Consider the following 27726-nt stretch of genomic DNA (forward strand, 5'->3'; position numbering starts at 1 on the left):
TATTTAAAAGTGGAAGCGTTCAGGAACAACAGCAATTCGGCCATGCAGCAGATAACTACGTAAAATCACAGTCAATGAATGCTAAAGTTCAAAGTCACCAACGTGCTGCTGATTCACTCATGTAAGCCCAAAAACTGTGCAGTGGGAGTTTCATACAAACCTCACATCAGATCGCATAAAGTGGCACTCTGACACCAGACTGTAGAGCAGTGTAAACATGTTCTGTGGAGTGACCAATCCCACCTCTCTGTTTGGCAGTCAGATGAATGAGTCTGGGTTTGACGGAGGCCGGGAGAACATTACCTGCCAGACTTCACTGTGCCGACTGTGAAGTTTCAGAGGAGGAGGGATGATGGTATGGGCTGTTTTTCAGGGTTTGGGCTAGATCCCTTAACTCCAGTGAAGGGAAATCTGCTTCAGCATACCAAGACATTTTGGACAATGCTATGCTTCCAACTTTGTGGCAACAGTTTGGGGAAGGCTCTTTTCTATTCCAACAAAGTAAATGAAGCAGCAACTATAAAGACATGGTTTGATGAATTCAGTGTGGAGGAACTTGACAGAGCCCTAACCTCAACCCCACTGAGCCCCTTTAGGATGACCTGTAACGGAGATTGCAAACCAGGCATTGTTGTCTCACATCAGTGCCTGACCTCATAAATGCTCTACAGAATAAGTGGGCACAAATTCCTACAGAAACACTCTAAGATCTTGTGGAAAGCCTTCAAAGTAGAGTGGAGGCTGTTATAGCTGCGAAAGGAGGGCAGCTCTCCATTAAAGTACATGCATTTGAATGCAATGTTTTAAATAAATTCACTTTTTTAGCCTTTACAAACCCTTCATTTTTCAAGCATAACTTGCTCAGTTTTAACTTTAAAAGCATCACACCTTTAGCAGCTTTTTTAGTAGCTTGTTACATATTTTCCCTGTAAAACCCATACATATGTTTTGAATTACTCTGAGGTTTTTATTACCTTCACTTTAACATGAGTTAAGGATCCCAACTCAGAGCTTTATAACCCCTTTAATTAGTGAGTTTTTGGCGTGGAACGATTGCAACCTCTTGTGGCAGCTCAAGAAACAACAGGCGGCATGATTCCCTTCCAGACGACTGGAAATGTAAAACAAGTCTTAAAATAAAGCTGCTGTCTCATCTGCATGTATTCCCTGTCCCAAATAAGTCTGAGGAAGTGGGTCAGCAATCTTTAAGCAGATCTGGCTTTTTCCTTGCCGGACTGTGTTCAAACACTGGCTCACAGTTATCGAGGAGGACACAGCAATGTGTCAACATACTGCTGTGATGTTTCTCTTTGTGTTTCTACAGAGCATCAAAGATTAAAAAGGACAAATATGAAAACATATTAACTCTGAAATTGTATTGAAACAGGATTAGATATGTGCAGAAACAAAAGCCATCTTCACATGCTGATTGTAGGAATAGATTCTTTTAATTAAATGCATGGACGTGAAAATGTCATTAGTTTACAATTACTGAATACATGAACACTTATAAAACTGTCTGTATTTGCTTCCTACTTTCCAACAAAAAACATGAAATGTTTTAGGATTTATTTTAACATCAGTCTCTCACAACTAAAACACACACAGACACACACATTAACACAAATAAATAGGTGTCATTATTCCTTTTTCTCTAACGTAATGTAAAAATGCTGCATTTCCCAAATGGCCACCTCTGGTGTGGAAAATGAAGCCATTGCAGTAGTAAATTAAAAAAAAAAAACTGCAGTTCTCAAGTGTCTACTTGAGGCTGACTCAAAAAACCAAACTTCTCCATCACAGCCCACACTAAAACATGTTTACAGTCTGGTACAAAGGACAATTATAGTCTCTCTAGCTAATTTTTACTAGTTAAAGCTGTGCAGAGGGTCCAAGGGTGGTTTTAATAACTATTTTTATTGTATTTAAATGTTTAATAATTGCGTTGGTGTGCCTGAAACTAGGCTTTTAAATTACATGTAATGTTAGTCCACCTGAAATCATATTAAATTGTATTTTTATTAACATTTTCAGAGATGCAGTTTTTTTCTTCTCAATTTCAAGAGCGAAAGTCAGAATTCTGACTTTAATCTCAGAACCTGCAACTGCATACATGCATGCCTCAGTTGTAATAAGTGAATATTTGAGTTATTGTTACCCTGTAATAGGCTCACACCAGTCAGATCATTCTCCACTGACCTCTGACGAGGCATTTTGGCTCAGAGATCTGCCTCTCTCTGGATATTTCATCTTTTTCAGACCATCTTTAAAACCCTTGGGATGGTGGAAAATCGCAGTCCATCAGCAGTTTGTGAGATGGCACCAACAACCATGTCACATTCAAAGGCACCTAAATCCACCTTTCCTCCTCATTCTGATGTTTGAGTCAGCCGATTATCTTGTCCATGTGTACATGGCTGAATGCACTGTTGCTGCCATGTGAGTGGCTGATTAGGTATTTGTGTTAATTAGCCATGGAATATGTGTACCTAATAAAGTGATCATGATAAAATTCCTGCCCCTTGCCAAGAAGAGGACCTGCACATAACAATGTTTCATTTCTCAAACTTAGCTCTCTTATGACAGCAGATAGCCTAGTGTGTGTAGTGCACACTCTAATCTTTGTTTCTAACCTGCTTCTAGGGCTGGTCCAAGCTTACATGGGGCCCTAAGCAAATTATGTCTGGAGGATACCAACCACCAACCCTATTCTGCTGGATAATCTGTACAACTACTGCTAATCTAAACATCAGCAGGAAAAAAATCTGATGTATAAGAACTTCAGTTCATCCTTATTTTATTTCAAAACGCATTATGAAACATGATATTGATACAAATTCTGCATATGTAAGACTCTAGTTAGCTTTAAGCATACCTGTAGCCAGGACATTAACACCTGCCAACCCACCAAATATGGGTGTATTTTGGCAGTGGCTGGTGCCATAATGGCTCCTACTAGCCACTTAAGTTGGTTGAATTTAACAGTGCCACAGTCTATGCTTCAGTCTAACTGTGCCTGGCTAGTGTTTGTGATTTGGATGCTTCTTGCAATGAGCCCAATGCACATACATGGGGGAAAATTTCCCCTTAAAATAACTTCAGAGTGGCTCAGTCTCAGAATCAGCCAAAAATATTCTAAATATGCTTAAACCATTATTAGCAGCAAATTTTAGGATGCCATAGTCAACCATGAGCATATAAAACATAGTTTCCCTACAACAACTGTGGCAAGTGAAAATCCAAGGTGGCTCATAGCGTGAAAAAACTAGAGACTCTGTTGATTGTTTTGTGATGCTTTCAAAAACATAACTTCATATTTGCTTCAATGAACACACTTATGAAACAACCCAAAGCAGCTTCCCTGATATAAAACATCAACTAAAACTATTAAATTAGATGTATTGCTCTGTTTGTTTTCTGACTCACACCCCCTCATTCACAGCCTTGCTGATCTCAAAGTGGATAGCTAGTGTATCCATACACAACCAATTGTGATAGGATTGACTGTGATGGGGCTTTAGCAGCCACTTATGTGGGCTATGCTGTCATTGTATTTTCTGGTGGATCCATTTCCTGGTTGAAACCAGACTCAAAAATCAGGAGAAACCCTTGTTATACCGTTTTTTAACAAAATGGAAAAACAAGCCGTTTCACCTTTATTTTCATTTTGGTCACAAAAACAGGAAAAACAAATTACCTTTTTTTTAAAAAAAAAAAAAAAAAAAAGGATCCAATTTTTGTTTTTTTCAATTCCATTATTTTGTTTTCTTCCTTTAATGGATAGTTGAGGAAAAGTAAATCACGTGACCCAATGGGAAAGGTGAGCATTTCAAAATAAAACCTCCATGCCAAAACAAGAGCCATCCATTGTGTTTTAAAGGCAGGTGCATATTGTAAAAGGCCTGCTATGTATAGACCTAAATGACATTAAAAGCTAATAAAAATACAGTCCATTAAATCACCAGTACATTTGCAATTTTTGGCATTTAGCTTATTGTAATACTGGAAAATACAATGGATGGCTCTTGTTTTGACATTGGAGGCTTATTTTTTGAAATGCTCACCTTTCCCATGATTCCTTTTTCCTCAGGTATTTCATTAAATGATGAAAAAAAACTGATTTTTTTTTGTCTTAAAGTTGGACCCCTTTGTGAAAAAAAAAAAATAAATAAATAAATACTTATGATTATTCTGTTTTGATGACCAAAATGAAAGAACAAGAAAACGGCTCGTTTTTCTGTTTGTTTCCATTTTTGGCAAAAATGAAAAATCCAGTAACGAGAGTTTCTCCTGATTTTGAGTCTGGTTTCAACCAGGAAATGGATCTTCCAGAAAATACACTGACCCTATGCCTCCAGCTGACTGCTGCTCTCTCTACAATAAAGGCCTCAAAGCTCTAAATGATCATTAGTGAACTTCAAAGTTGGGGATGTTTGTCAGTTTTGCTATCTTTCAGGCTTTCATCTGTTGTCTGACAGTTCAACTGATATTTGTAGGACAGTGGTGCCAATCTTCTCTTGTAAATCCCCTTAAAAAGGCAACATACTTTGTAAACATGGACTATAGAAAGTCTTTGGCAAAGTCAAAAATTTGATTACTAAATGGGGCTTCTGAAGTCATATTGAAAATGTGTTCTCAAGCTTCGGCCCACCTCATAAAAGGTTGACTTGGTAGAGCTGAAGCTGGTTTTAAAGCCTCCTGACAAACAGCTGCAACTGGTTTATAGTCATATCAATATGCCTTTTTTAATGGTATCCTGCTTACAACAAAAGCAGAAGAGCTATGAAAACATTTACCCCTGGACAATGCATGTCCATAAAGACATGAGCTGTCCCAACTCAACTAATTTTTGAACAAGGCTGTAAACATGTTAATTTCTTCTTTAAGAAGTCAGTTTTTTTGTTGTGTATGTGACTTCAGATGCTTCAGCAGCCAGCCTCTAGTGGACACTATAGGAATTGCAGTTTTAGGCATTTTTGCATGAGCTAAACTACAGCGTTCACTACTTGGCTATAAAATGTGACACTAATTCTATTAGAGGTTACCAGCATTACAAGAAGGGAAAAATAACTTTACTCATCTCTATCCATCCTTAGGTTTTGGTTAATTTGTACAAATCTGAGGTATCACTGTGGGAATTTTCTGTCTCTATACTCAAACTACTCAAAATATTAAATGAGAATTGATAAGCAGTAAACATGACTTTATAAAACAAGAGTTGCTCTTTATAACCTGCATACTGATTATATTTCCTAAGTAAACTGTTGGAAAAGACTATGAATATTTGCTAATCCTTCAGTTATAATGACCTGATATGTCTTTAAAAAGCAGTGTCACCTTCAGTATTTTCACTGTCCCTTCATTTCACACATCATGCTCCACTAGATCAGCCTGCAGGACAGCTTCAGCATTCACCTCATTGTCGTGTATCTCAGGGGGAAGTTTGTCATATGTGCGACGGTACAGAGACCGACAGACCAGGGTGATGATAAACATTTCCATGATCATCATCTGCTGACTCAGCACTGCAGGGTGGAGAGAAAGAGACAAAAAAATTTGCTTTAATTTACTTCACATTTCAAAATCTGATTTAAAAAAGGCACACAGAAATGTTTCTTACATGATCCACGAGCTTGTGAGGAGAAAGGAGGAGCACAGGCGATGGTTCCATCCAGAGCCAGGATGTTAATGATTGACGTCTGGAGCTGACTCAGTACGAGTACTAACTGAGGAGAAAACCAAGACGTATTTAGGTCTTGCACAAACAGTATACAGTCATGTGCATAAATTGTAGGGCACTAAGGGTTCATCACAGGGCCGGATATGCCACTACGTTGGGCTGGGAGGAGGGTGGGGGATGTAGAGTCAGGGATGACACATATCGTCACACACGTCAGTCAGCAGCCAAGGTCATGCTTGTGAGCATTTCATTTGTCCAGGCTTGTTTTCATCCCTGGTATTACACTGATGATTGTCAGGCCCATGGGACATCCACAGCGCTACCAGGGGGACCCTACTACCCATGTGGAAGGTACCCAAGGCCATACTTACTCACCCCATCCACCCCCACTCTGCCCTGGAACCTTACTGGGCACCTCAGGGGCCAATCCAAAATCATTAAACTATAGCTAAAGCAGGCCACAAACTGCATGGCAATCATGCTGATTGTTGGTCTGAATCCGTCCTTCCAACCAAAATCAGTAAAGTGAATTTTTCCCTCTCTGGCCTGATCTGAGGCACTCTGACTCTAGATCGTAGATATAAATCATATTCAATATTTACAACCAAAAATCTTGATGTGTTTGGTGAGCACTGAGGACAGCTGAGTGCACATGAGCACTGAATGGAGCAATAGCCAATCAGGAAGCAAGTTGACTGAAGAAGGAAGTAAACAAAAACACAGCCATGGCAACAATGGTAAACAGAAAGTCAGATAGACATCAGGATGTTTTTGGTTTGTGGGAGGAAACTAGAGAATCTAGAGAGGACTCATAATTGTACAAGGAGAACATACCAGCTCTACGCTGAAGCACTGAGCCCTCTTTGCTGTAAGGGTACACCATTAACCACTGCACCACCTTGCACTCCCAGCATAGGCTGGGATACATGCACATGCGCAGACAGACTATGGACATTAAGAGATATCAGAGTGAGGGGCTGCTGCCCACAAAGGTGCTTCCTGAACAGCTGGAGGTTTGGTGCCTTGCTCAAGGGTGACTTGGCAGTATTCAGGTAGTGAACTGGTGCCTCTCTGGCTACCAGACCAGTTTCCAGACTTAGTGGGACTGAATATCCAATTCACAACAAGAGAACTGGACAAGTCCTAACAGACTGAGCTACAGCAGAAACATTCAAGCTGACTGACTCACCTGGTACATAGCATACTTGGGTACAATGTTGAGGCTGCGTAGATACATGTTCGAGTTCATGAAGACGATGGCAACAGGCCAGAGGGAGGTGATGGTCAGAACGCCAATGAACGGGTTGATCCAGATGGCTGTACCAGTGATCTCTAGCTGAAAACAGAGGAATACTTCAGTTTAATGACCTTTTGATTGATTATTGCATCAGATTGTAAGCAGATCTGTAAAGACGCATTTCAAATACGTACATCAGAGAGATCAAAGTTGCCATTTGTCCACAAAACTACAGAGACGACTGAGAGCACCGTCTTTAGGATGGCGTACTGAAGAGCACCGATCTTCAGCCAGAATAACAATCGCCTGAATGATAAATCACAGTCAGTCAGTCAGTCAGTCGGTTGAAACAGTGTATGTGCACATGTGCAATAAAGATGACTGACATGAGCTGTTAGAATCTGGACAGTATTATCCAGAATATGTCTCTATTAGCAGCTAACTTACCTGGTCATGGGGACTCTGGGTAGACAGGGGCAGCAACAGCAGCAAGGTCCTGTGCTGATCCTTACAGTTTTACCAGAAAACCTCTCCAGGAACTTGTTGGTTCCCCCCAACTCCTCAATCAAGAGAACCAACACCTTATACACCACCACTGCAAAATAACTACAGGAAGAAACACAAGTCATTGTTGTCATGTAATAAAGTCCATTATTCTATGTTACTTCTGAGCATTAACAGCAAAAGAGACATTAAGAAGTTTATTTTTTACATTACATACAGACACTTTCTCTTTACACATGCAGGCTTTTCAAAGATGTCTTTTTAACAGATTCTGACCCCGCTGTTAAACATGTTAAACTGGAAGTATAATGCAGAAATCTCTTCAACCGGAAAGCGCATGGCAAATTCCTTCAAAAAAAGTCCCATAAAAACTTTTGTTGCTCCTTTATGTGAGTCACACAGTGAAATACCCACACACTGAGCCATGGTTTTGTTTAAACTCACACTTAGGATGATCTTTCAAAAACACAAAATTGAATTTTCATAGTCTTCTGGCTTGTTGCTTTTAGTTTAGGCTTGCTTACAATAGAGGCCAATAGTAAAGCTTTATGGATAAACGTGATAAAGGAAGACAATGATTCTGATTATGACCTTGAAGACAAGATAACAGAGGTGTTTAGTTCAGGGGAAAGTAAGGCTCAGCTACTGGTCACAGCTTTTAGATAAGAAACAGGTATGGAAGTTTGTGACAGAAGAAAGAAGACAAGAGAAAATAAAGTAGATGGTCCGTCCTTATCATCAGTAAGAAGAGAAAAATATATATCTTAATATAAATGTTTCATATGTACAGGGGGACTCCCAGGGCCCAGTGGGATCAGGGTCTATTTTAAAGTTAAGCTGCTCTAACATTTAATTTGAACCTAAGTACTCACAATTCTTATCAATGCAACACAATCACATGGTTAATTTCATATCCGCCCTTCTCTTTAAATGGTTTGAGGCTTTTTTTAAGTGTTTACAATGATGCGGTTGAATAGAACTGACCTGCATATAAGGAGAGGACACTGAGCTACATTATAAAGACAAAAGTATTCAGCCACACCTGTTCATTTCTGAATTCAGGTGTTTCAATCAGACCCGGTCGTTCTGGAGAGCTCAGTGACTTCAAGTGTGGTGCGGTGATGGATACCACCTGGGTAATGAGACGGTTTGTGAAATTTCATCCCTGCTGGATATTTCACAGTCAGCTATAAGTGATATTACTAGAAAGTGGAAGCATTTAGGAACAACAGCAACTCAGCTATGGAGTGGAAGACAGAGCAGGGTTAATGACTGCTAAGGTGCATAGTGTGTAAAAGACACCTGTGCTCTTCTGATGCCATAGCTGAAGTGTTCTGAACTTCAACCGGCATTAATGTTGGCACAAAAACTGTACAGCGGGAGCTTCATGGATCTCAAGGGATATGTTTGGCAGTCAGAGGGGTGAGTCTGAGTTTGGCAGGTGCTGGGAGAACGTTTCCTGTCTGACTGCATTGTGCCAACTGGAAAGTTTGGTGGAGGAGGGAGAAGTGAAGGGCAATCCTAATGCTTCAGCATACCAAGACATTTTGGACAATGCTATGCTTCCAGCTTTGTGGCAACAGTTTGGGGAGACCCTTTTTCTGTTCCAACATGACTGTGCCCCAGTGCACAAAGCAGGGACTATAAAGACATGGCTTAATAAATTCAGTGTGGAGGAACTTGAACCTGACCTCAACTCTGTGAAGCACCTTTGGGATAAACTGGGAGGGAGATTGCGAGTCAGGCTTTGTTGTTAAACATCGGTGCCTGACCTCCCCCTGAATGGTTGGGGGTTTGGTGCCTAGGGGCACACTGGCAGTAGTCAGGATGTGAACTTGCACCTCTTCAGCTATAGCAGTGGTTCCCAATCCCTCTTCCTCACTTATATTGAACAAAAGTTCAGCGCCTCCAGGACTCATGCAAAAAAAAACAAAAAAAAACAAACTCAATTTGCTGTGAAATTTGTTGCTAATATCCAAACGGAGAAGGCATGATGACACTTGCTCTTAACCAAAGATATTATAAAATATTCAGAAAGTGTGTTACACTAGGACTTAAACTGCTGACCTTCTTAGTCCTTAGAGACTGAGCCTTGGCTGCCACAGTTATTGGAGAATATTGACTGAAAACCCTCATATCATATGTAAATTTGCAAAATATGAATGAAAATATGACAAAATAGCATGTGCTACGGTACGATAGAAGAAAACATACCAGTTGGACGTCATGTCGGTGATCATGACTGCTCTCGGGATCCACATCCCAAAACAAGACATGGTAGCAATGACCTGTATGACAGAAATACAGCAAAGTGAAAATAAAGCATGTAATTACAGCTTCATCACAGTGCATAACAGTACTAAAGATTTGTGCTGATTTTTGCAGCCCTGTTGATAAAGTGTGGCCTTTTTCTCATGGCTGATTTTGTCTTTACATGTGTGCGTTCTGACAGAAAATCTCATCCAGCTTTCTCCCCTGTGGGTCTTAACTGTTGAAAATGTAAGCAAAGTCTGTCTCTGTAGTGTGCTGTAGCTCATTCCGACATCTGTACCCCCCAGCAGCGTTTACAGGCACTACAAATATAAAGAAATGATTAATCTAGTCACCGATGGTCTGCTTTTTTAGGTCGCACAGAGGCAGAAATATTAACATCAGCCTGTTTCATAACCAGCTCAAAACTCCTCACAGGAGCTTAAGATTAATGTTTAAAAAGCATTGCATGTTCCCCTTTCCCAGCGGGCCATGTTCAAGTGTTATGAAAACTTATTCCACATGTGATTGACAATGATTAAATTTATATTGGTTTAAGAATAAGGAGCATAGAACCATATCAGGCTTGAAAACTCACTGGTGCTGCACCATTCACCCAGATGATGGTGGTCTTCTTGGGGTACGGCAGGTGTTTATAAATGAAGACACACTGCTCCAGGTACAGCACCAAAGAGACGCAGGACATGAGGGTGAGCATGGCATACAGGCAAAAATTAAATGCATCCATCTCTGAAAAAAAAACATAAAGCAGAGAAGGGATGGATTATTTCATCACGTGTAAAGTAGACTCTTAAAAACAGTACATATATGGGGATTTCATAATACAACATCACAAAGTCTTGAGGACAAAAACCTTGTCCTCCATGAAAACACTCTACAGCGGCTAACATAGCTAGGGCCAAAGCTAACAACACTATGTTAGCTACGCAGGCAACAAAGGTAATGTAGATAATAACTGTACGCCTTTAACTTTTAACAGTGTTGCCATTTTCATATACCCATATTTATTCATGTGAAATAGCTACATATAATGTAGCTAAAGCCAAAAACTAATATGGCTGCATTAGCTTAGGCTATGTTTGCTAAAGTTAACTTAGCTACATTGGCTAAATAGCTACTTTATCGGCTTTATTTGCTAAAGCTCATGTTGCTAAAGCTAAAGCTTACATAGCTATATTTGCTTACATTGTAATGTAAACCACATAGCTAGGGTTGCTACATTAGCTTTAGCTATGCTAATGAAGCCAAAGCAAGCCACTTTTAAAATAGGTCTCTAAATTAAACCTGGATTAGACATCTGACTTTTTTTGCAAAGCGTTTATTCCACAAATGTAACAGCCAGACTTATGAATAAAGTGAATTAAAAATAATAAATCTTAAATGAGGAATACATTGTACCAGCAAATTACGCCACTTCCGTCTTTACAGTAGTGGTCAGCATGTGGGTCTGAGATCTGTGCTCTGCAGCCAGACTCCCCTTTTTTTTAAATAAAGGAGATCCAAAAATTCAGATTCACAAAGAACAACTAGAGAAAAAAAATCTGTCTTCATTCTGGTGGTCTCTCTAACTTGTAGTAGGTCTGCTATAGTTGTTGCTTTTCTTACAAGGTCAAACCTCACAGAAGCTGTAGTCATAGTCCAGCTTTAAATGCAGAACCTATCAAATAAATGGATTTCTGCCTTTAAACACTTTGAATGACACCAGCATAACCGTCCAGGAATCAAAAATCCTGAGAAGCTTGGCTTGCCTGTGGACTACCCTGAAGTACTCATATTCAACATTTGATAAACAGATAGCAGCTCAAACTAAGGTTTATTTGTAGGAGAATTAAAGGGTATCTGTCCTCTTACAGCATAAGCTGTTGTCCTGTTAGCCTTCATGTCTGTACTGAAACACACAGACTGTTAAAGCCTGTTTGTCAAAGGTCATTATGCTTGACCATAAATGATGAATACTATACTAATGAGCTTTAACTGTATCACACAGTTAAACAGGTGTTCTGTATTTACACTCTGGAAAACTGTCAGGTTTTTCATTTGAAGCATATCTCTTATTTTATTTTAATTTTGCAACTAAAGTTTGTTATCCAGTGCAAACTGGTATCACTCCTTATGAGAGTGGAGTACTACACACCTTCAGTATCTGAATTGTCCCTGGGTGCACCTGTTTTTATCATTCCACTGATTGTTGTGTGGTGTTGGTTTTGTTTGTGTTTCATGACCCTAATAAATTAAAGATTTAATAAGTTGCAGTATTATGCACTAAAATCCTCAGCAGAGATGCCCACATGCAAAAGTTAAATGTTAATATCATTAGTTTAGCCTGGTTAAGAAGCAGCCATTATGACAGAGCAGGAGGTGATAATGTGGGTCACTTACGCTTTATCACATCGATGGCCAGCGGTGGCTCCTGTAAACAAGCCGGATGAATGGTCCCATTTAAATTATCCTCCATGATGTCCAGACGTATTCCTCTTAAATTTACTTACAGATTACAGTTTTAGAAGACTGGAGCCTTGTCTTGTCTTTACGAGCTCTTCCTAAAGATTGTGGTCCTTTACATTGCAGTGTGAGGTGTAGACTCCGGTAGTATACTAAGGAGCAGGTGTACTTTACCCCTATGGTGACTTTTAAGGAGTGAAAGTTAGATGAGAGGCTCAGAGCTGAGGAGTTTATGAGAACGGCTCCATAAGTGACAGTCGCTCATTCATTCACAGAGTACCAGTAATTAAAATAACGCAAAGGTCAGGGTTTAAAGTTAAAATATGAAGTAAGTCATGACGGCTGAACTTTGACAGGGTGTGTAGTTTCCTCCTCTGTGGATATAAAAGGTATTAAAGATAAAGAAAATTTCCTCAAGGTCAAGCTCTGACTGAAGTGAATATTTTATGATACAGGTCATGTGTCTTTATAGCAATGCAAACAGCCCATTAATGTTGAAGGAAATTACAAAAGTTTATTCGTTTTTATGTTTGTGGCCTTCTTTTAAAGTACAGGCATTATGATTACTGTACAGAGAGCTTGCTGAGAAGAAAAGATAGGTTTTGTAGTTAAGTGTAACTGAAATGAAATCTGATGGCATGATCTAAAGATTTGCCTTGAAGACAAAAAGATCCATAAAAAGTTGGTTCATAAACTCCTTACAAAAAAAAGAAGGAACATGGCGGGTAGTGGCCAAAGAGCAAAGAGTAAAGTACAAATTTTAAGGTGTTTGTTTAAGAGGTCAAATTTTCCTGTTAAATTTACCTGTATTTTTCTCCACCGTATCACAGAAGAATATACTGTAAAAAATCGTATTCGCCTGCTCAGCTCAATGTTATATTGTGACACCTGCAACTGTAAGAAATCACAAATGTAATACAAATCTGCAGCTTTTAATGTAATAATCCCACAAATGTTATATATTTCCCACAAACATAATAACAGTCAGGGATTTTTTTATGTTTGTGAGAGGGTGAAAATCTAAATGTTTGTGGTCATTGTTTCTTTGTTGTAGCCTATTTACGACTGCCAATAGGTTAAAAGTCAGCTTAAGCTCCAGTCATACCAAAAATGAAGTCTTGGCCATTTTTTTGTCAGCTATGAACCAGGAAGTAGTTTTTTCAGGCTCAAAACACTGGCAGGATCATGAATTTTAGCAAAGTGGATTAAAACGTGTCAAAACAGCACTTTGAGGAAATTATGAATGATGTACAGAAACACTGTTCACCCAGCCAGTTTTCTGTTTTACAAGAACTTCAAATCCCTGTCCATTTAAAATGTGATTTGAAAAATGTGTCTTAGGAAGTTTGTACCCTGTATGTTTAAGGGACAGTAACTTGTTTTAATAGAGGGGGAGCCAGAACAGCCTTAGTATGTGATTTTTTTTCACGTACAAAAAAGTTATTCTTTTGTCAGCTCTCTATTAACAGTAGAAGGTAAAAATAGCTGTCTTTGCAATGTATATTAACCTCCCACAAATGTAATGAGAACGTGAAAATGAATGTTGTGCTCACTGTTTGTTTGTTGTAGCCTTTCTAACAACTGCCAGTGGGCTCAAATCACATCAGATTTATTCTTCACCATTAAACAGGAACTCGTTTCCCAGAGTCTCAGAAAACTCCTAGAGGCATGAATCTTGGCACAACAATTTTGAATGAATAAGAAATCGGAATAATATCAATTTTGGAAAGTCCTGTAAAATCCAAGGGGCTCTTGAATTAAGCCCTCAGAGGGGATTCATCTGATCCAAATAAAAGTCATTCTGAAGTTCATAGAGAGCTATAATGTCAATTTAATACAATTTTGGTGGGTCGGCAGGGTTTCCCATTCTTATTGAACATGAACACTTCTCCAGTGAAGAAAAAATAAATGTTATTGCTATGCCTTAACACAATGAAGAATTAACAGTGACTTGAGTTATTTGCAATAATTGCAATTGCAATGAGTTTTTCCTGAAGCTTATGTTTTTTAGTAAATGAAAAAATAAGAATAAAAAACAATTTAAATACTCAGTGTAACTTGCTAATGATGTACTTAAAGAGAGATCACAATGAAATATAATTGAACATTTTTAAAAATTCAATACTACATAAGTAATATATATATCTTACAAGTGTTCAGGATACAGAATAATGGTCTAGAGGTGTCTCTAAGGAGTTCAGAGGGTTTTAACTCCTTGAGCTGCATTGCTGAGTCTTTATCTGCAGCACTGTTGTGGAAAGGTGAATGACACTCAGATCATTCACCTTTCCCCTGTTAGCCGGTCAATCATCTCCACCAACCATGTTCAGTTAAACACTCGTCTGAGTGTCAGCGTTAACAGTCTTGTAAAAATGGGGTGAGCAGTCTTGGTCATAAATCCTCATAAATTCTTTGAAATGCACGTGCTGTTAAACTACCAGTGCATGCATTGTATTAATCATTATTAATGCTAATTAATTTTTTTACTATCATGTTGGAAGAGATCAAGTTTCCATATTTAATGGATTTTTAATTCTTAATTTGACCACTGCATATTTATTAAATTCATGCTATGCAGTTGTTGGCACATGAAATATTTCAATGCTTTAAGTGAACGCTACATTAGCATAGCATACTAACAAACAGCAGGGAAAACGCTCAGCATGTTAGCATGCTAACATTTGATAATTTGCACCTTTTGGAGGTTAAAACATGCCTCATTGTTTCTATTTACTGAACTGTAACATGTTTTTATAATTATTACAATTGCTGAGTTTATTTGTATCAGGGACGATTTACAAAATAAGCTTGAGAAAACTGCTACTGCATTATCCTACCATCTTATGAGTTTGTTCAATATATGATGCGCTATTAATTACATCATGCTGTTTATTTTTGCCTTATTTTGTCCATTTAATTTGATTTTCATAATCATATTGCCCTTTTATACAGGAAGTGCTGTGAAAAAGTATGTTCCCTCTTCATGACTTTTTCTTCTTTTCTTTTTTGCATATTTTCCACACTTGTTTCAGCTCTTCAAGCGAATTTAGACAAAGAAAACCTGAGTAAATACAAATCTGCAGTTTTTAAATGATGATTTCATTTATAGAGGGAAAAAAGCCAACCAAACCTACCTGACTGTTCCTGAAAAAGTTTTTACCCCCTAAACCTAAACACAGTTTTTCCCATCTTTGGCAGCAACAACTGGAAGCAAGCGTTTGCAGTAACTGTCGATGAATCTTTCACATCGCTTTGGAGGGATTTTGGCCCACTCGTCTTTGAAGAATTGTTTTACTTCAGCTACATTGGAGGGTTTTCAAGCACTAACAGCCTGTTTTAGATCATGCCAAAGCATTTCAATCACATTTAAGTCTGGACTTTGGCTGGGCCACTCTAGACTTTCATTTTATTCATTTTATTAACATTGTCCTTCAAAGCAGAGAGCAGAATTCATGGTTCCATCAACTACAACACCCCCTTATCTTTTCAGGCTGAGGCTCAAGAACACAGAGGACATTTCCAACATAAACTGATGACGGTTTTATTGCGGCCTCATTCCAGTCCAGCTTGTAAACAAATCAGAATATTAAACTGGAAAAACAAAAGAAACAGGTCACAGACATTAATCATTGGCATTAAAACTCCAGACTGATTAATTTATAAATAAATACATATAATGCAGCAAAGAATGGCTGGGAAAGTAAAAGAGGACAAACATGACTGTATACGTCTTTAAAAAATGAAAATAAAGTAAATAATACAAACTATTACAACAAAATCAACAGATGGAGGCAAAGTTAATCAATAAAAAGAAATAAATTACACATAGTGCATTCAAAATTGGCAATCTAGTTGATTGTTACACCGTATTACACATACATTGTTGGTTTAATAATTAAATAAATCAAATGATTATTTAAAATTAGATTCAACAGTAATTAAGCTGTATTTGGTCCTTAGATAATAAGCTTTAACCAAAGTATAAAATTTGAAATGTAAAAAATAAATATCATAAAGTGTAAACAGAAAGACCTTCCATAATTCTAATCATGTAAACTAAAAAAGTCACAGTGATAGATGACTGCTGGCTTCAATAACTGCACTGTGCTTTGACTTTAAAAAGTGATAAAATGTACACTGGTACCAGTGTTGAAATGTGATTCTGAGATATAACCGTAATCTTCTGATTCTGGCTTTGGTGGCTTTTCCTGCTCCACATTATAGTTATAGATATTAATGCTTGATTAATACTGACAAAAGCAGAAATGTTAAAGGAGATAAATCCATGGAGGCAGACAGACATGAGGCTGTACACCGACTCCAGAGGGAAAAGCAGTCCTTCAGTTTTCAGACACAACAATCATTAAATATTATCTGAACGTCTTTGGCTCAAATCAAAGACAAAACCTGCGAGTGGTCTCAGCTTCAGACTGCTGCAGTCTAAAAGGATGCTGAACAGTCTTTGTTTTGGTGGTTCCAGGTTAAAGCAGGAATAGAGTACAGAGCTTTTAGTGTATAAACAGAGACATTTGGATCTAGGTTGTGCTGATGAACTCAAAATGAGGGTGGAGGACGGCTCCTGGTCAGGCGCTGACACTCTTGGTTTAAGGCTACATCGCTGATGAGATCTTTATTGATATGCCAGTGACCTAAAACAGCAGATAAACAACAGGTAAACACAGGAGGAGGGAGGTCAAACTAATCAAGCTATACTGCAGAACCATAGTTCTCAAGTGGGGAGTTGGAGTCTTTTTCAGTCATTTTGAAGGAAAAAAAAAAAAAAAGTTATTTTGTAAGAGGGACACCAATCCTGGTTACCATCTACAAAAGCTGCAAGTGTGAAACTTGCTTTAATTTTGCCTGCTTAGCATGACATGGCATAAATGCTACAAACAGATGAACTGAGTTTCCTTACAGTGAGGCATGAAACCATCAGGAAGTGATGTTATGTTCAGTCTCAGGTCTATGCCCATCAGTCTACACAAATTTTTCTCAACCTTTTTTCCTTAGGGCCCCCCAATCATATCTACGCTAGCTCTCCCAGGACCCACTTAGACAGATAAACATCATTATCCATTGTTTTTATTGACAAAAACCACTAAATAATAGGCCTGCAAACACTTGTTCTTTCCAGAAGATCTATCCATTTAAACAACAGCACATTAGGGCCACTCTAGAAAATATTAAGATACAGTGGATCTATTAATTTTCTAGAAAAAAAACTTCAAATTCTGAAGTTTGAAAAGTGGTAAAATGACCAGAAAAAATAGACATTTTTTCCTTTAAAAGTTGCTTACTTACAAGACCCCAAACAGAATTTTTGAGGTTATAACTTAGAAAAATCCAACCACAATCTTTAATCAGGTTTCTTGTAAATTTTTAACTTTTTAAAATTAAAAATTAAAAATTTTAAAACTTTCAAACTTGGAAATTTCCTTTTTTTCCCCCACATAAATGTGTGACTTTTTTAACTCTAAATTTTGATTTTATTTCTTGTTTTTTGTAAATATTTAACTTTATTATCTCATAAATTTTGATTTTTTTTTCCCCAACAAGTCAATGGAACCTCTTTATTTATTGTTCATCTTTTAGGGTTCAATGTTCCTCTATGTTCCTTTTCTTGATGTTAGAAAGATATATGGAATGTCAAACCAGACGGGCCCCATGCCCCCACCCCTGAGATCTTTGGCGTCCCCCTTTGACTGCCCAGACACCAAGTTGGGAACCACTGTTCTACACCATATGAATTTGAGTGGTTGACATTCTTAATAATCTGGGTCATTATTTCTCATTAAAGTGGGGATTGATCCTGAGGCTAACCCTGCCTGTGAAGACAGGGTGAGCTGATGTGAGAGCTCGGGTGAAATATTCAGGAAAATTTCCCTACCAGGACTGATTTACAGCACTTATATCCTGTGACCAACCTTTGTGCACATAAAGACACTACTTGCTTATTTTTTCTGTTCACCACTTTGTTCTTTTTCTACTTTTTAACTCTGTGAATTTGGCATACTGCAGGTAGAACTGATATTAAGGGAAATGTGATCATAGCATTTGTCCTGCCATCTCTGCATCATTTTTCATGCCCATTGCATTTCCTGCCTTGGGAGATATCCTCCTCCCATCTAACTGGTGTAGTCTCCCGCTGTGAGGTGCATGTGTGAACAACCAGAACAGAGAGATTTCAGGGCAGTGTGCCTGAAATCTTGTTGAAATTTTCAGGAGTGCATGTGTTAAAACAGCTTTGGATTTGTGTCCACATACCTGTTATGGATCACTCTCCATCGTCACAGAGACAGTCTCACCTCCATCTAAAAAAAGAAAGTAAGGGGACATGAGAAGATCCAGGAGCAAGACGTGATCTCTTTAATCCAAAAAAGCCCCATAAAAAAGGAAAAAGGAAAATGTGAATAATGTATGAACAACATACTAATTTTCTCTTTGTTGTCTTCTGCTGTGTGTTGTACGTTATTACCAAACACAGAAGGTTTTGCCTCTCCATCAACAGGGCTGTGATTCAAGAGATATCAAGAGATTATTAGATTATTAAAAGTGAATGGTGACAGGCTAATGCTTTAAAAGAAGAATACAAAACAGTACTAGCCTTTTGCCGTTCTGCTGCAGGATACTGTTAGCTTGTTCAGGATCAATGTGTACCAATCTGGTGACAAAGGAATGCCCATCTCCTAGACTGAGGACACACACACACAGAAACTTTAAAGTAAGACTGTCAAAACTTTGACACTTAAATACTTTTTGACACTGTGTTTTAAATCAGTGGTTCTCAACTCGTCAGGCATCAGGACCCACCACTGCCTCCTTATGAGGAATCACAGCCTAATTTTTATTTCCAGTTTTCATCCAAACAAATTTATTTAAAGGAAAATGTTGCAGTTTGGACTAAATGGAACAAAGCTCAATGGAATAAAGAGACAGAATGAAACAAACATGTTTAAAAAAAGCATTACACTACAGAGAGACGTCCATACATACATTTTATTTTACTCTATTTTCCAGAGACAGTGTGGAATATGGGTGGTGTCAGGGAATTTCCTAATTATAATGGGAAAACTTCTTATCTAAAAGTAGATACAGAAGTTGAGAAAAAGACAAAAATCACAGGACAACTATGGCCACACTTTTTTTTCTTTGGCACACTTTCCTGACCAACTTTTGGGTCTTGACCCACCAATTGAGAACCACTGTTTAAAACAATACAATCTTTTTATTCTAATGATTAAAAGTATAACAAGTACGCCGGATTTAAGATAAATGTCAGATCCTCAGTGTTTAACCAAAAGCCCATAGTTTTATATGTGGAAAAATGTACACCTAAAATGTTTAAAACTTTGATTAATTTTATTTATTGATGAATGTAAGTATTTGTTTATTTATAATTCTTTTTTAAAATTCTAGTTTTATATTAATTTTACAAACATATATTTTATTTCTCAATTCTACTTCCTTTTCCTTTAAAAAAAATGCAACAGGAAACTTTGTAAGAGATGGAGACAAATACAGAACGATTAAAATTCCTTAAATACATTGGTAATCTTTGGCACAAAAACAATGCCAATGTATTTGTGAAATTTAGGTAGTTTGCTAGATTTTTCCAACATTTTTGGTAATCAATAAATAAATAAATATAATAAAATAAAAATGACACAGTGCTGGTTGCCCAGGACTTCTGTTTTTGTATACTGTATCAAAAAAGGTTCTGATATTTTTTGATTTTCTGAAATCTGTCTTTTCTTTTCTTTGGAAATCTGTGGGGCACAAAGGGCCTAGTGGTTTAAGGTGCACCCCATGTACATGGGATGCCCAGGTACGAGTCCAGCCAGGGGGCACCATTTCCCACATGCTTCTCCCCCACTCTTGTCCCTGTTTTCTATCCACTGTCCTCCTCTATCAATAAAGACATTAAAAGCCCAAAAATAAATCTTTAAAAGAGACAAAATAAAATCTGATTCCTGACAACCCTACTTTAAAGCTAATGACAGTTATGGCAAATATAAAGTTAACCTGACACAAGAGGAGTTTAGAAACATTTCTGCTGCTGTTATTTTTTCCTTTTAAATGCAGAGTTTATTCATAGCTGAATTAACATCTGGTGAGTACATACTCACCTGGAGAAAACTGGAAATATCCAGTATTTTGCCTGGTCTCCAAACACCTCTGCTCCGTTTCTTCGACAGCCTAGAGAAAACCCGTGTTTATCTGGACCATTTGTGAAGACAGGAGCCCTGAAAGCCTCTGAAAATAGATTAAAAAATTTTTAGAGAACAAATAAAATAAAAATAAACAAAAAGCAATAAGGAGTTAAATTACATGTCCATTAATAACTACCTATTGTCGTCCTGTTCTTTCCGACAAGCCACAGATGGTAGCTGAGAAGTGACGTTATGCTGATAAAGAACATGGCCGCCACAAAGAAAAGAAACAAGATGTGGAATTTGGCGTGTGTGTCTGGCAGCTGCTTCTGCAAAGAAACAGAGGAAAGTGTTAGCCTTAGTCAACACATTAAGTAATGACAGGTTTGCTACAAATGGGAGTAAACTGGAGAGAATAAAACATTTTATTTGTATGTCAACCAGTAATACATTTCTCCTTTGCCTTGACATTTTGCTGTAAAACATTACACTCCTTCACAAGGACAAAGACAAGTGACAGGAAATCATGCAATCAAAAAAGGTCACATTACACAGTCCACTACAGGACCGCACATGTAAACCAATCAGGCGGTATCTAAAATGCAATCACCAGATGTTGATCACATGTCTCACCACACTTGCTGCATTTTTTATTCAGTCAAATCATACATCCTAAACAAGATGTAAGAACATGATTTCTGTCCGATGTGGCAGTATTTCAAAGAAGAAATACCAAGCCACAGGAGAATGATCTAAAGGGTAAAACCTGCCTTTAAAAAGAGATGACCACAATGGTGTTCATACGATAGCACTTTAAGAAAAACAAAGAGAGAAAAGAGGAGGAAGTTTCTTTGCTTACGGTCCAGAATTTGATGAAATACTGGATGACTGTAGCACAAATAACTACACAGTAGAGTGAAGCGTAGGCCAGGAACAACACAAAGTACTTGTAGTTTGAGAATCCAACACAGTTATTCACCCTGAAAGGAGACATGACAGAAACACAATGAAGAGAATAATAACCCCTCTGTATTTAACTGAAAACAAACTTTTATTATTATCAATATGATGGAATTAAACACTGAATAAATACAGAGTGAAATGACTAAAGCTTACCAGGGGCAGTGATGGTCCATTTTCAGCACACACCTTTAAGAAAAAAAGATAAATATAACATCTTTCCAGACCATTTGGTGTTGATTAAAACTTTTAACCAAAGAAAATTCAAAATGCATCAGCAGTTTAAGTGTCACTGAAGGCAGCACCATAGATAACTAGAATTGTAAACTTATCAGAGTATATTTGAAGAATTTATATTGTTAAACAAAAAAAACCTTTTCTGCCAGTGCTGTTTAAAACCAATATTTACACCAAACCCATCTGTTGCATAGTTTATAGTTTAATCATAAATAAGAACTCACTCTGAATTTTCTTCTTGGCATTCCTGGTATCTAGTTATTGCTCCTTTTAAGGAAAACAGATAACAATAAAATATAGTGTGCGTGTAGAAAACACTCACGTCTCACAGGTTGAGCAGTGATGGCAGCGGTCAGGTTTGATTACCTGGCAGTGGTCACAGTATCTGATGGCTAGACAGAGAAAATGACAGCAGAATTATAATTACTGTTTAACTCCTGCTTCTTTTCACACAGATCACAGCACTCTCATATGAATCTCAGCACTGATACAGTATACAGTGCAGTCAGAAAGCATTCAGACCCCCTTCATTTTTTTCAATTTTATTATGTCACAGCCTAATGCTGCAATTGTTTTGATTCATTTTTTTCTGATTAATCTACACTCAGTGCCCCACAATGACAAAGTAAAAACAGAATTTTAGACAACGTTGCAAATGAATTAATTAAAAATAAAATAAGCTAAATTTCATATTGACACAAGTATTCAGACACTTTGCAAAAACACTTGAAATTTTGCTCAGTTGCTTCCCATTTCTGTCTCTACACCTTGACTGGAGTCCACCTGTGGTAAATTAAGTGGGCATGAGTTGGAAAGGAACACACCTCTTTCTACAAGGCCTCACATGTGACAATGCATATCAGAGCATAAAGCAAGCCATGAGGTCAAAGGAACTGCCTGCAGAGCTCAGAGACAGGATTGTTACAAGGCACAGAAGGCTAAAAAAATTCTGCTGCACTGAAGGTTCCAAAGAACACACTGGCCTCAATAATTCTCAAACAGAAGAAGTTTGGCACAACCAGGTCAATTCCAAGAGCTGGTCACAATCTGGGGAGAAGGGTGTTAGTAGGAGAGGTGACCAAGAGCCCCAGAGTCACTCTGACAGAGCGTCAGGGATCCTGTGTGGAGAGAGACAAAGTTCCTGATACTACTGGTCTGACAAGATGCAAGCCTCTCCTCAGTGCAAAACACATGAAAGTCTTCTTGGCTATTTATGTTGAGTTTGTTTCAAACTCCAAGTGGGCTTTAATGTGTTTTGCACTGAGGAGGAACCTGAGCTAAATTTCAAGTGTGTTTGCAAAGGGTCTGAATACTTATGTCAATATGATATTTCTTTTTATATATATATATATATATATATATATAAATTTGAAAATTTCATAAAATTCTGTTTTCACTTTGTCATGCTGAGATACTGAGTGTAGATTGATGAGTATGAAAATAAATGTTTAAAAGTAGCATCTGGCTGCAGCATAATACAACTGAAAACGGAAGGGGGTCTGAATACTTTGTGAATGCAGTGCGTAAGACATTGAGGTGTATTTTCCATTTCTAACATTTTCTAAACTCTACCCTTGATTGGAAAATTTCTGTAATGGTTCTAATTCTGTAGAGCTGATGTAAAGTTTTTGCAATGAAAACATTGTAAATGACTACATTTACTGCAATCTATAAGATAGTTATTTTTTATGCAAAAAAGCTATCAACATGTGTACATTTTACATGCAATTTTCAGGCTGTCAGATAAAACTAAGCAACCCTTAGAGTAAATTAAGCAGTAAAAATACTTGATTTATTTTGGATTTATGAGAACACATGTAGTGCAATAAATTCATACCTTTGTGATGCATTTATTGTGAATTCTCAAATTGCTATAATGATAAAATGGCAATTAATTATGAGCCCCTGATAAGACCTGGATTATTTTAATTCCCTGCAAAAGCGGGCAGGTGAAGTCATATCTGCTAATGAGGAGGACAGTCAAGTTTGGTCTGTAGAGAAAACAATCTGCACCTGAGTCCAATTATCCCTCCTGACTGAAGCAGATCTGTAAACACATGACAGGTGAGTTTAAGGTCCCTGGTTGTGGGGAAGCAAAAGCTTTTAAAAGCAAGACCATTATGTCATTGCCAATTTTTCACCCTGAGGCATCAGCACTGAATCCCAATGGACTTGATCCACACAACACATGTAGTCTCAGGCATTATGAGTGCATGAGATAAAAATGCTACAAAAGATACTTATAATCAAAAACATTATGAAATTAAAAAGGGAAAGCTGAAAAAGAGAAATTAGTAACAACTGCATTATGTAAGGAGATGTTATCACCTCATGGATTTCTTAATCACACTATCCACTTGGTTGAAAACATTTGTGGAGGGAAAAACTATATGTTGAAGATCTCAATGTGAATTATGGTTAAGTCCCTAAAGAAAGTCCCAATTTGATGATTTTCAGAGGGGTAACCCCTTCTGAAACAGATGAATTGGCAGTTCAGAGTACTGAAGCGTTTTGCAGAACAGTGTGCTGTAGCATGAGGACGAGATAAGGCCAGAGGGTGCTTTCCTCTATAAACAGTGTTGCTCTTTGTTTTTAGAAAAAAAAAGAGAGGAAGACACAGTGAAGCAACACATTTGTGCTATTTCTTGTTTATGTTTATCATGTGAGAGATGAACAAGACCTGAAGAATGAAGAAAATGTCTCTGGCTTTGCTTCTTTGTAACAGCGCAACAAAAGCTGGGCTTTAAAACAGTTTTCCTCTCATAGTTGGTTTTACCTAAGTATTTTAAGCCTCACCTCCTCCAGCGGTTCGTGTATACACAGGTAAAGTCCTGGCCACTTTTTTCAGGATCTCCTGCTGTGCCTCAGCTCGCTCCTCTCGCTCGTACATTTCCTTCTCTGCTCGAGGAAGACCAAACTGAGAGGAGCAGAAAAGACTGGAGTCAGATGAGACTACAATGAACAATTTACTGTTAATTTACATTTGACCATGATGAAGGGATTTATTATTTATATAATGTCTATTCATATAGGGAAATTATTAAACAAGGACACTGCTGCCAATCTCTACACTTTTTGGAGTGTATGGGAATTTTCAATGAATACAGTAAATGTTTAGAAGTCCTGACTTCTAAATATCTGAATAGGAAATAGGGATGCACAGTATTGGATTTTTGCCAAAATACCGATATTTGCAAAATAGTTTTAGCCAATGTCGATACTGATATTTTAATGTCCTTTAGACCTAAAACTACAGCCCATAAAACACACAGTTAAAAGTTGGAGGGTGAACAAATGTACAGATTTTAGTCCTTAAAGAAAGATTTCAACAACTGTTTTAACCCCAGAGTTATCACTGCACTGAACAATGCAAAAAGCTGAGGTCATAAACATTCAAGTTTACAATGTAGTAGTAGTGGTTGGTCTATTAAGTGGTAATTAAATATTTTTGTATGATGATATTTGTAGTTAATCACTTATTTAGCTCCTCATTTAACTCTATTGTGCATTTTTAATCTGCCATTATTTTCTTGATTTCTTGTGTGGCTTTTAAAAACTTTTTAATAGCACCAAATTGAAGAGCTCTACCTCGATTTTGTTGTACTTGTACATTACTATTAAGATAACCTGATTATGATTTAAAACACACTTTAAAGTGAAAGGAATGATGATGAATAAAGAAAGACTGTTTGTCAGCCTGATACACCATTACTTTATTTGTTCATGACTGATATGAGCAGGTTTTTTTAGCCAAAAAATTGGTTGTAAATATCGGCAGAAACTTTCATAAATGCAGATACTAATAATTTACTTTTAAGCTATTATCTACTGATATATTGATAATATTACGCATCCTTAATAGCAAATTCTCTCTTGAAACCCTTTCTTAAAAGTCAGAAAGACCAACAGTCTTGACTTACTGCCTTTGAGGGGCCTGCAGGTTTAGACCAGATAGTTTTCCAGTAGGACCATATAAACATCATGAAGAAAATGTGGAAGATGACCAAATAGCTGACTGATAAAAGAAGACAAGTTTATTTTGAGACAAGGTGGCACGTCATAATAATATTCCTTTACAGGCTAAAATGTGAAATTTAAGGAGAAAGGAAGCACTTACTTCGTTCTGCATTGTTTGGGATTGTATCTACAAAGGATAAATACATATATTAATACAGAATAATGAGAGATGTCCTCAAAATACATGACTCCACATCACCCACAACCCACCCCCACAAACACCGCCCTTTTCTCGCACCATGTGGCAGCAGCCTGGCACGGCCAGCAGTGACCCCCCATAACAGAGAGCTTTGTTTGAGCGGCAGGGATGTCCCTGTCCAGACCACAGTTACACACATAACCGCAGTACAACATGCTGATAACAGTATAATTAGTGTGATGCTGAAACAGACTACAGAAACAGACTCTTGCTGCAGAGCGTGCGTGTCATGACACATATAGATAAATGAAAACACAGGACAAACATAAGAATAGCAGAACTTCTATAGACCTGTTGGTTTAAAGCTTGCAGATGAAATAAGATTAAAAAAACAGCATATCCTTTCATCCCCTGAATGTAGTATACATATTTTCAAATGTGACCTTTAGATCTGATAAAACTAATTATATTTTTGTTATGATCAAACATTACATTGAACTTTTTATTTGTTATCCCATTGTTTAGGATCAGATGTTTTGCTTGGTGCCTCGAACAAAGGTTAATCAGTTTAAAAGCTTTAAATGTTTTAACTCCTCATCGTTGTCCCAGTGAATATTATCAAAGGGATCAAATGATTGGACTAAAGCAAACAATCACTCATTATATTCAAGTTTTAAACTGCCTCCAAGATATCCTTCATTACAGCTAAATATATATATATTAAGACACCAAAATCCCTGCTTTTAACTATTAGATAGAAATATACATTTTTTTAACCCTGTAAATGCATGTTTTGTGTTAGAATGACTGTTGTACATGCATTCAAGAGAAAATTATGAGTTAGTCTAAAACAAACAATAACTTGGATGCATTTCAAATAAAGTAATAACCCTAAATCATGAAATAACTTTGTGTAGCTTATTTCAAGCAGCTTATAAGCAGCTTGTCCGTTTATTCACAACTGCACATTTGGACAAAAATTCTCAGAAATATTTGAGAAAGTTTAATTATTCAGTGTATTTAAATTACACTTTACTGCCTGTGTAACATGTAGTGTTACTGCTGCGTTACAACCGTTATGATGGAGTTATTGATTATTAATCAATGGCTAAGCTTCTCACAGACTGCCTCTCCTCTCATTTTCTCACTTAAAAGTTGTCCGGTTATGTCAACGTTATATACGTGGCTTTCTGCAAATTTGGCGTGTTTGCCCAAGTTTCAAAACACGGAAATAAAATCATATGTTGTAATATCGCTCGGACACAGCCTGCAGCCCGAGGCTGAACGAGAATCGCACTTCAACTAGCTTGTCAAAGTTGGCAACCCTGAAACTGTCAACGCACGCTTATATCCGCGCCACGATAGCAAATTCATGACAAAAAGTGAGTGTACTTACAGACACAAAGCTCCACAACGTAGGCGTAATAAGACCAACCAACAACCAGGTTTATAAACAGGACAGGTACCCAGTTAAGAGCCCGTTTACAGCACCTCAGTGCATGAGAGGGCGCCATCTTTAATCCGTGTGTGACATTAGCTGCCGGTGACGTCATGGACATGTCTTGCCGGAGACGCTGCAGACAGACACCTCTGGAGCATGCGCAGAGGTGTTTGTAGTTCTTAAGGTCCAGCAGGTAATCCTGATAAAAATTTAAATACGTGGAGGAAATTTGAAAATCTCAATTAACTATAATACTCTAAATAAATTAAACTAACATGGGCAAGTGCAATTTCTAGCCTTGGCCTACATGTTTTCTGATTTAGCATGCATATTTTTCAACATTTTGTTACAATTCTATCATCATTTGAAATTGCTGCTATGTATGTTTTACATAGTATAGTTTATTTTATATGTATGTCCTTAGTATTCAATATAAATTTGAAAGGTGAAAACCAGCAAATTATTTTTTACTTGTTTGTACCCATGTGTTTATGTATGAAGTAACAAACATCCTCAATAATGAATCCAGAGTCTTTGAACCAGAATTATCAGATGGTACAGCACTATGGAAGATCCCTTATAGAGTTCTTTTTATCACCATATTTCATTACAAGTTAAAAATCTGTCCTGTACCAATCTTTATCAAAC

At 37.5% G+C, this 27726-nt stretch overlaps 2 protein-coding genes across 2 annotated transcripts; both read right to left on the reverse strand.

Annotated features, from left to right (window-relative positions):
• Positions 1–5364: 5364 nt before the first annotated feature.
• LOC121519301 (organic solute transporter subunit alpha-like) lies at positions 5365–12147 on the reverse strand. Its single transcript, XM_041802182.1, has 8 exons — positions 12072–12147; positions 10270–10421; positions 9636–9709; positions 7365–7523; positions 7112–7223; positions 6870–7016; positions 5621–5726; positions 5365–5525 (listed from the first exon to the last, which is right to left on the reverse strand). The coding sequence occupies exons 1-8, from the start codon at positions 12145–12147 to the stop codon at positions 5365–5367; spliced, it is 987 nt and encodes a 328-aa protein (XP_041658116.1).
• A 3483-nt stretch (positions 12148–15630) lies between these two features.
• LOC121518388 (palmitoyltransferase ZDHHC20-B-like) lies at positions 15631–27190 on the reverse strand. Its single transcript, XM_041800666.1, has 13 exons — positions 27034–27190; positions 25599–25625; positions 25402–25496; positions 24278–24398; positions 21804–21873; positions 21401–21433; positions 21144–21264; positions 20481–20613; positions 20261–20387; positions 18739–18825; positions 18565–18644; positions 18399–18445; positions 15631–16783 (listed from the first exon to the last, which is right to left on the reverse strand). The coding sequence occupies exons 1-12, from the start codon at positions 27188–27190 to the stop codon at positions 18402–18404; spliced, it is 1095 nt and encodes a 364-aa protein (XP_041656600.1). The 3' UTR covers positions 15631–16783; positions 18399–18401.
• Positions 27191–27726: the final 536 nt, after the last annotated feature.

This window comes from Cheilinus undulatus, linkage group 12, assembly GCF_018320785.1.
Source record: "Cheilinus undulatus linkage group 12, ASM1832078v1, whole genome shotgun sequence".
Lineage (NCBI taxonomy): Eukaryota > Metazoa > Chordata > Actinopteri > Labriformes > Labridae > Cheilinus > Cheilinus undulatus.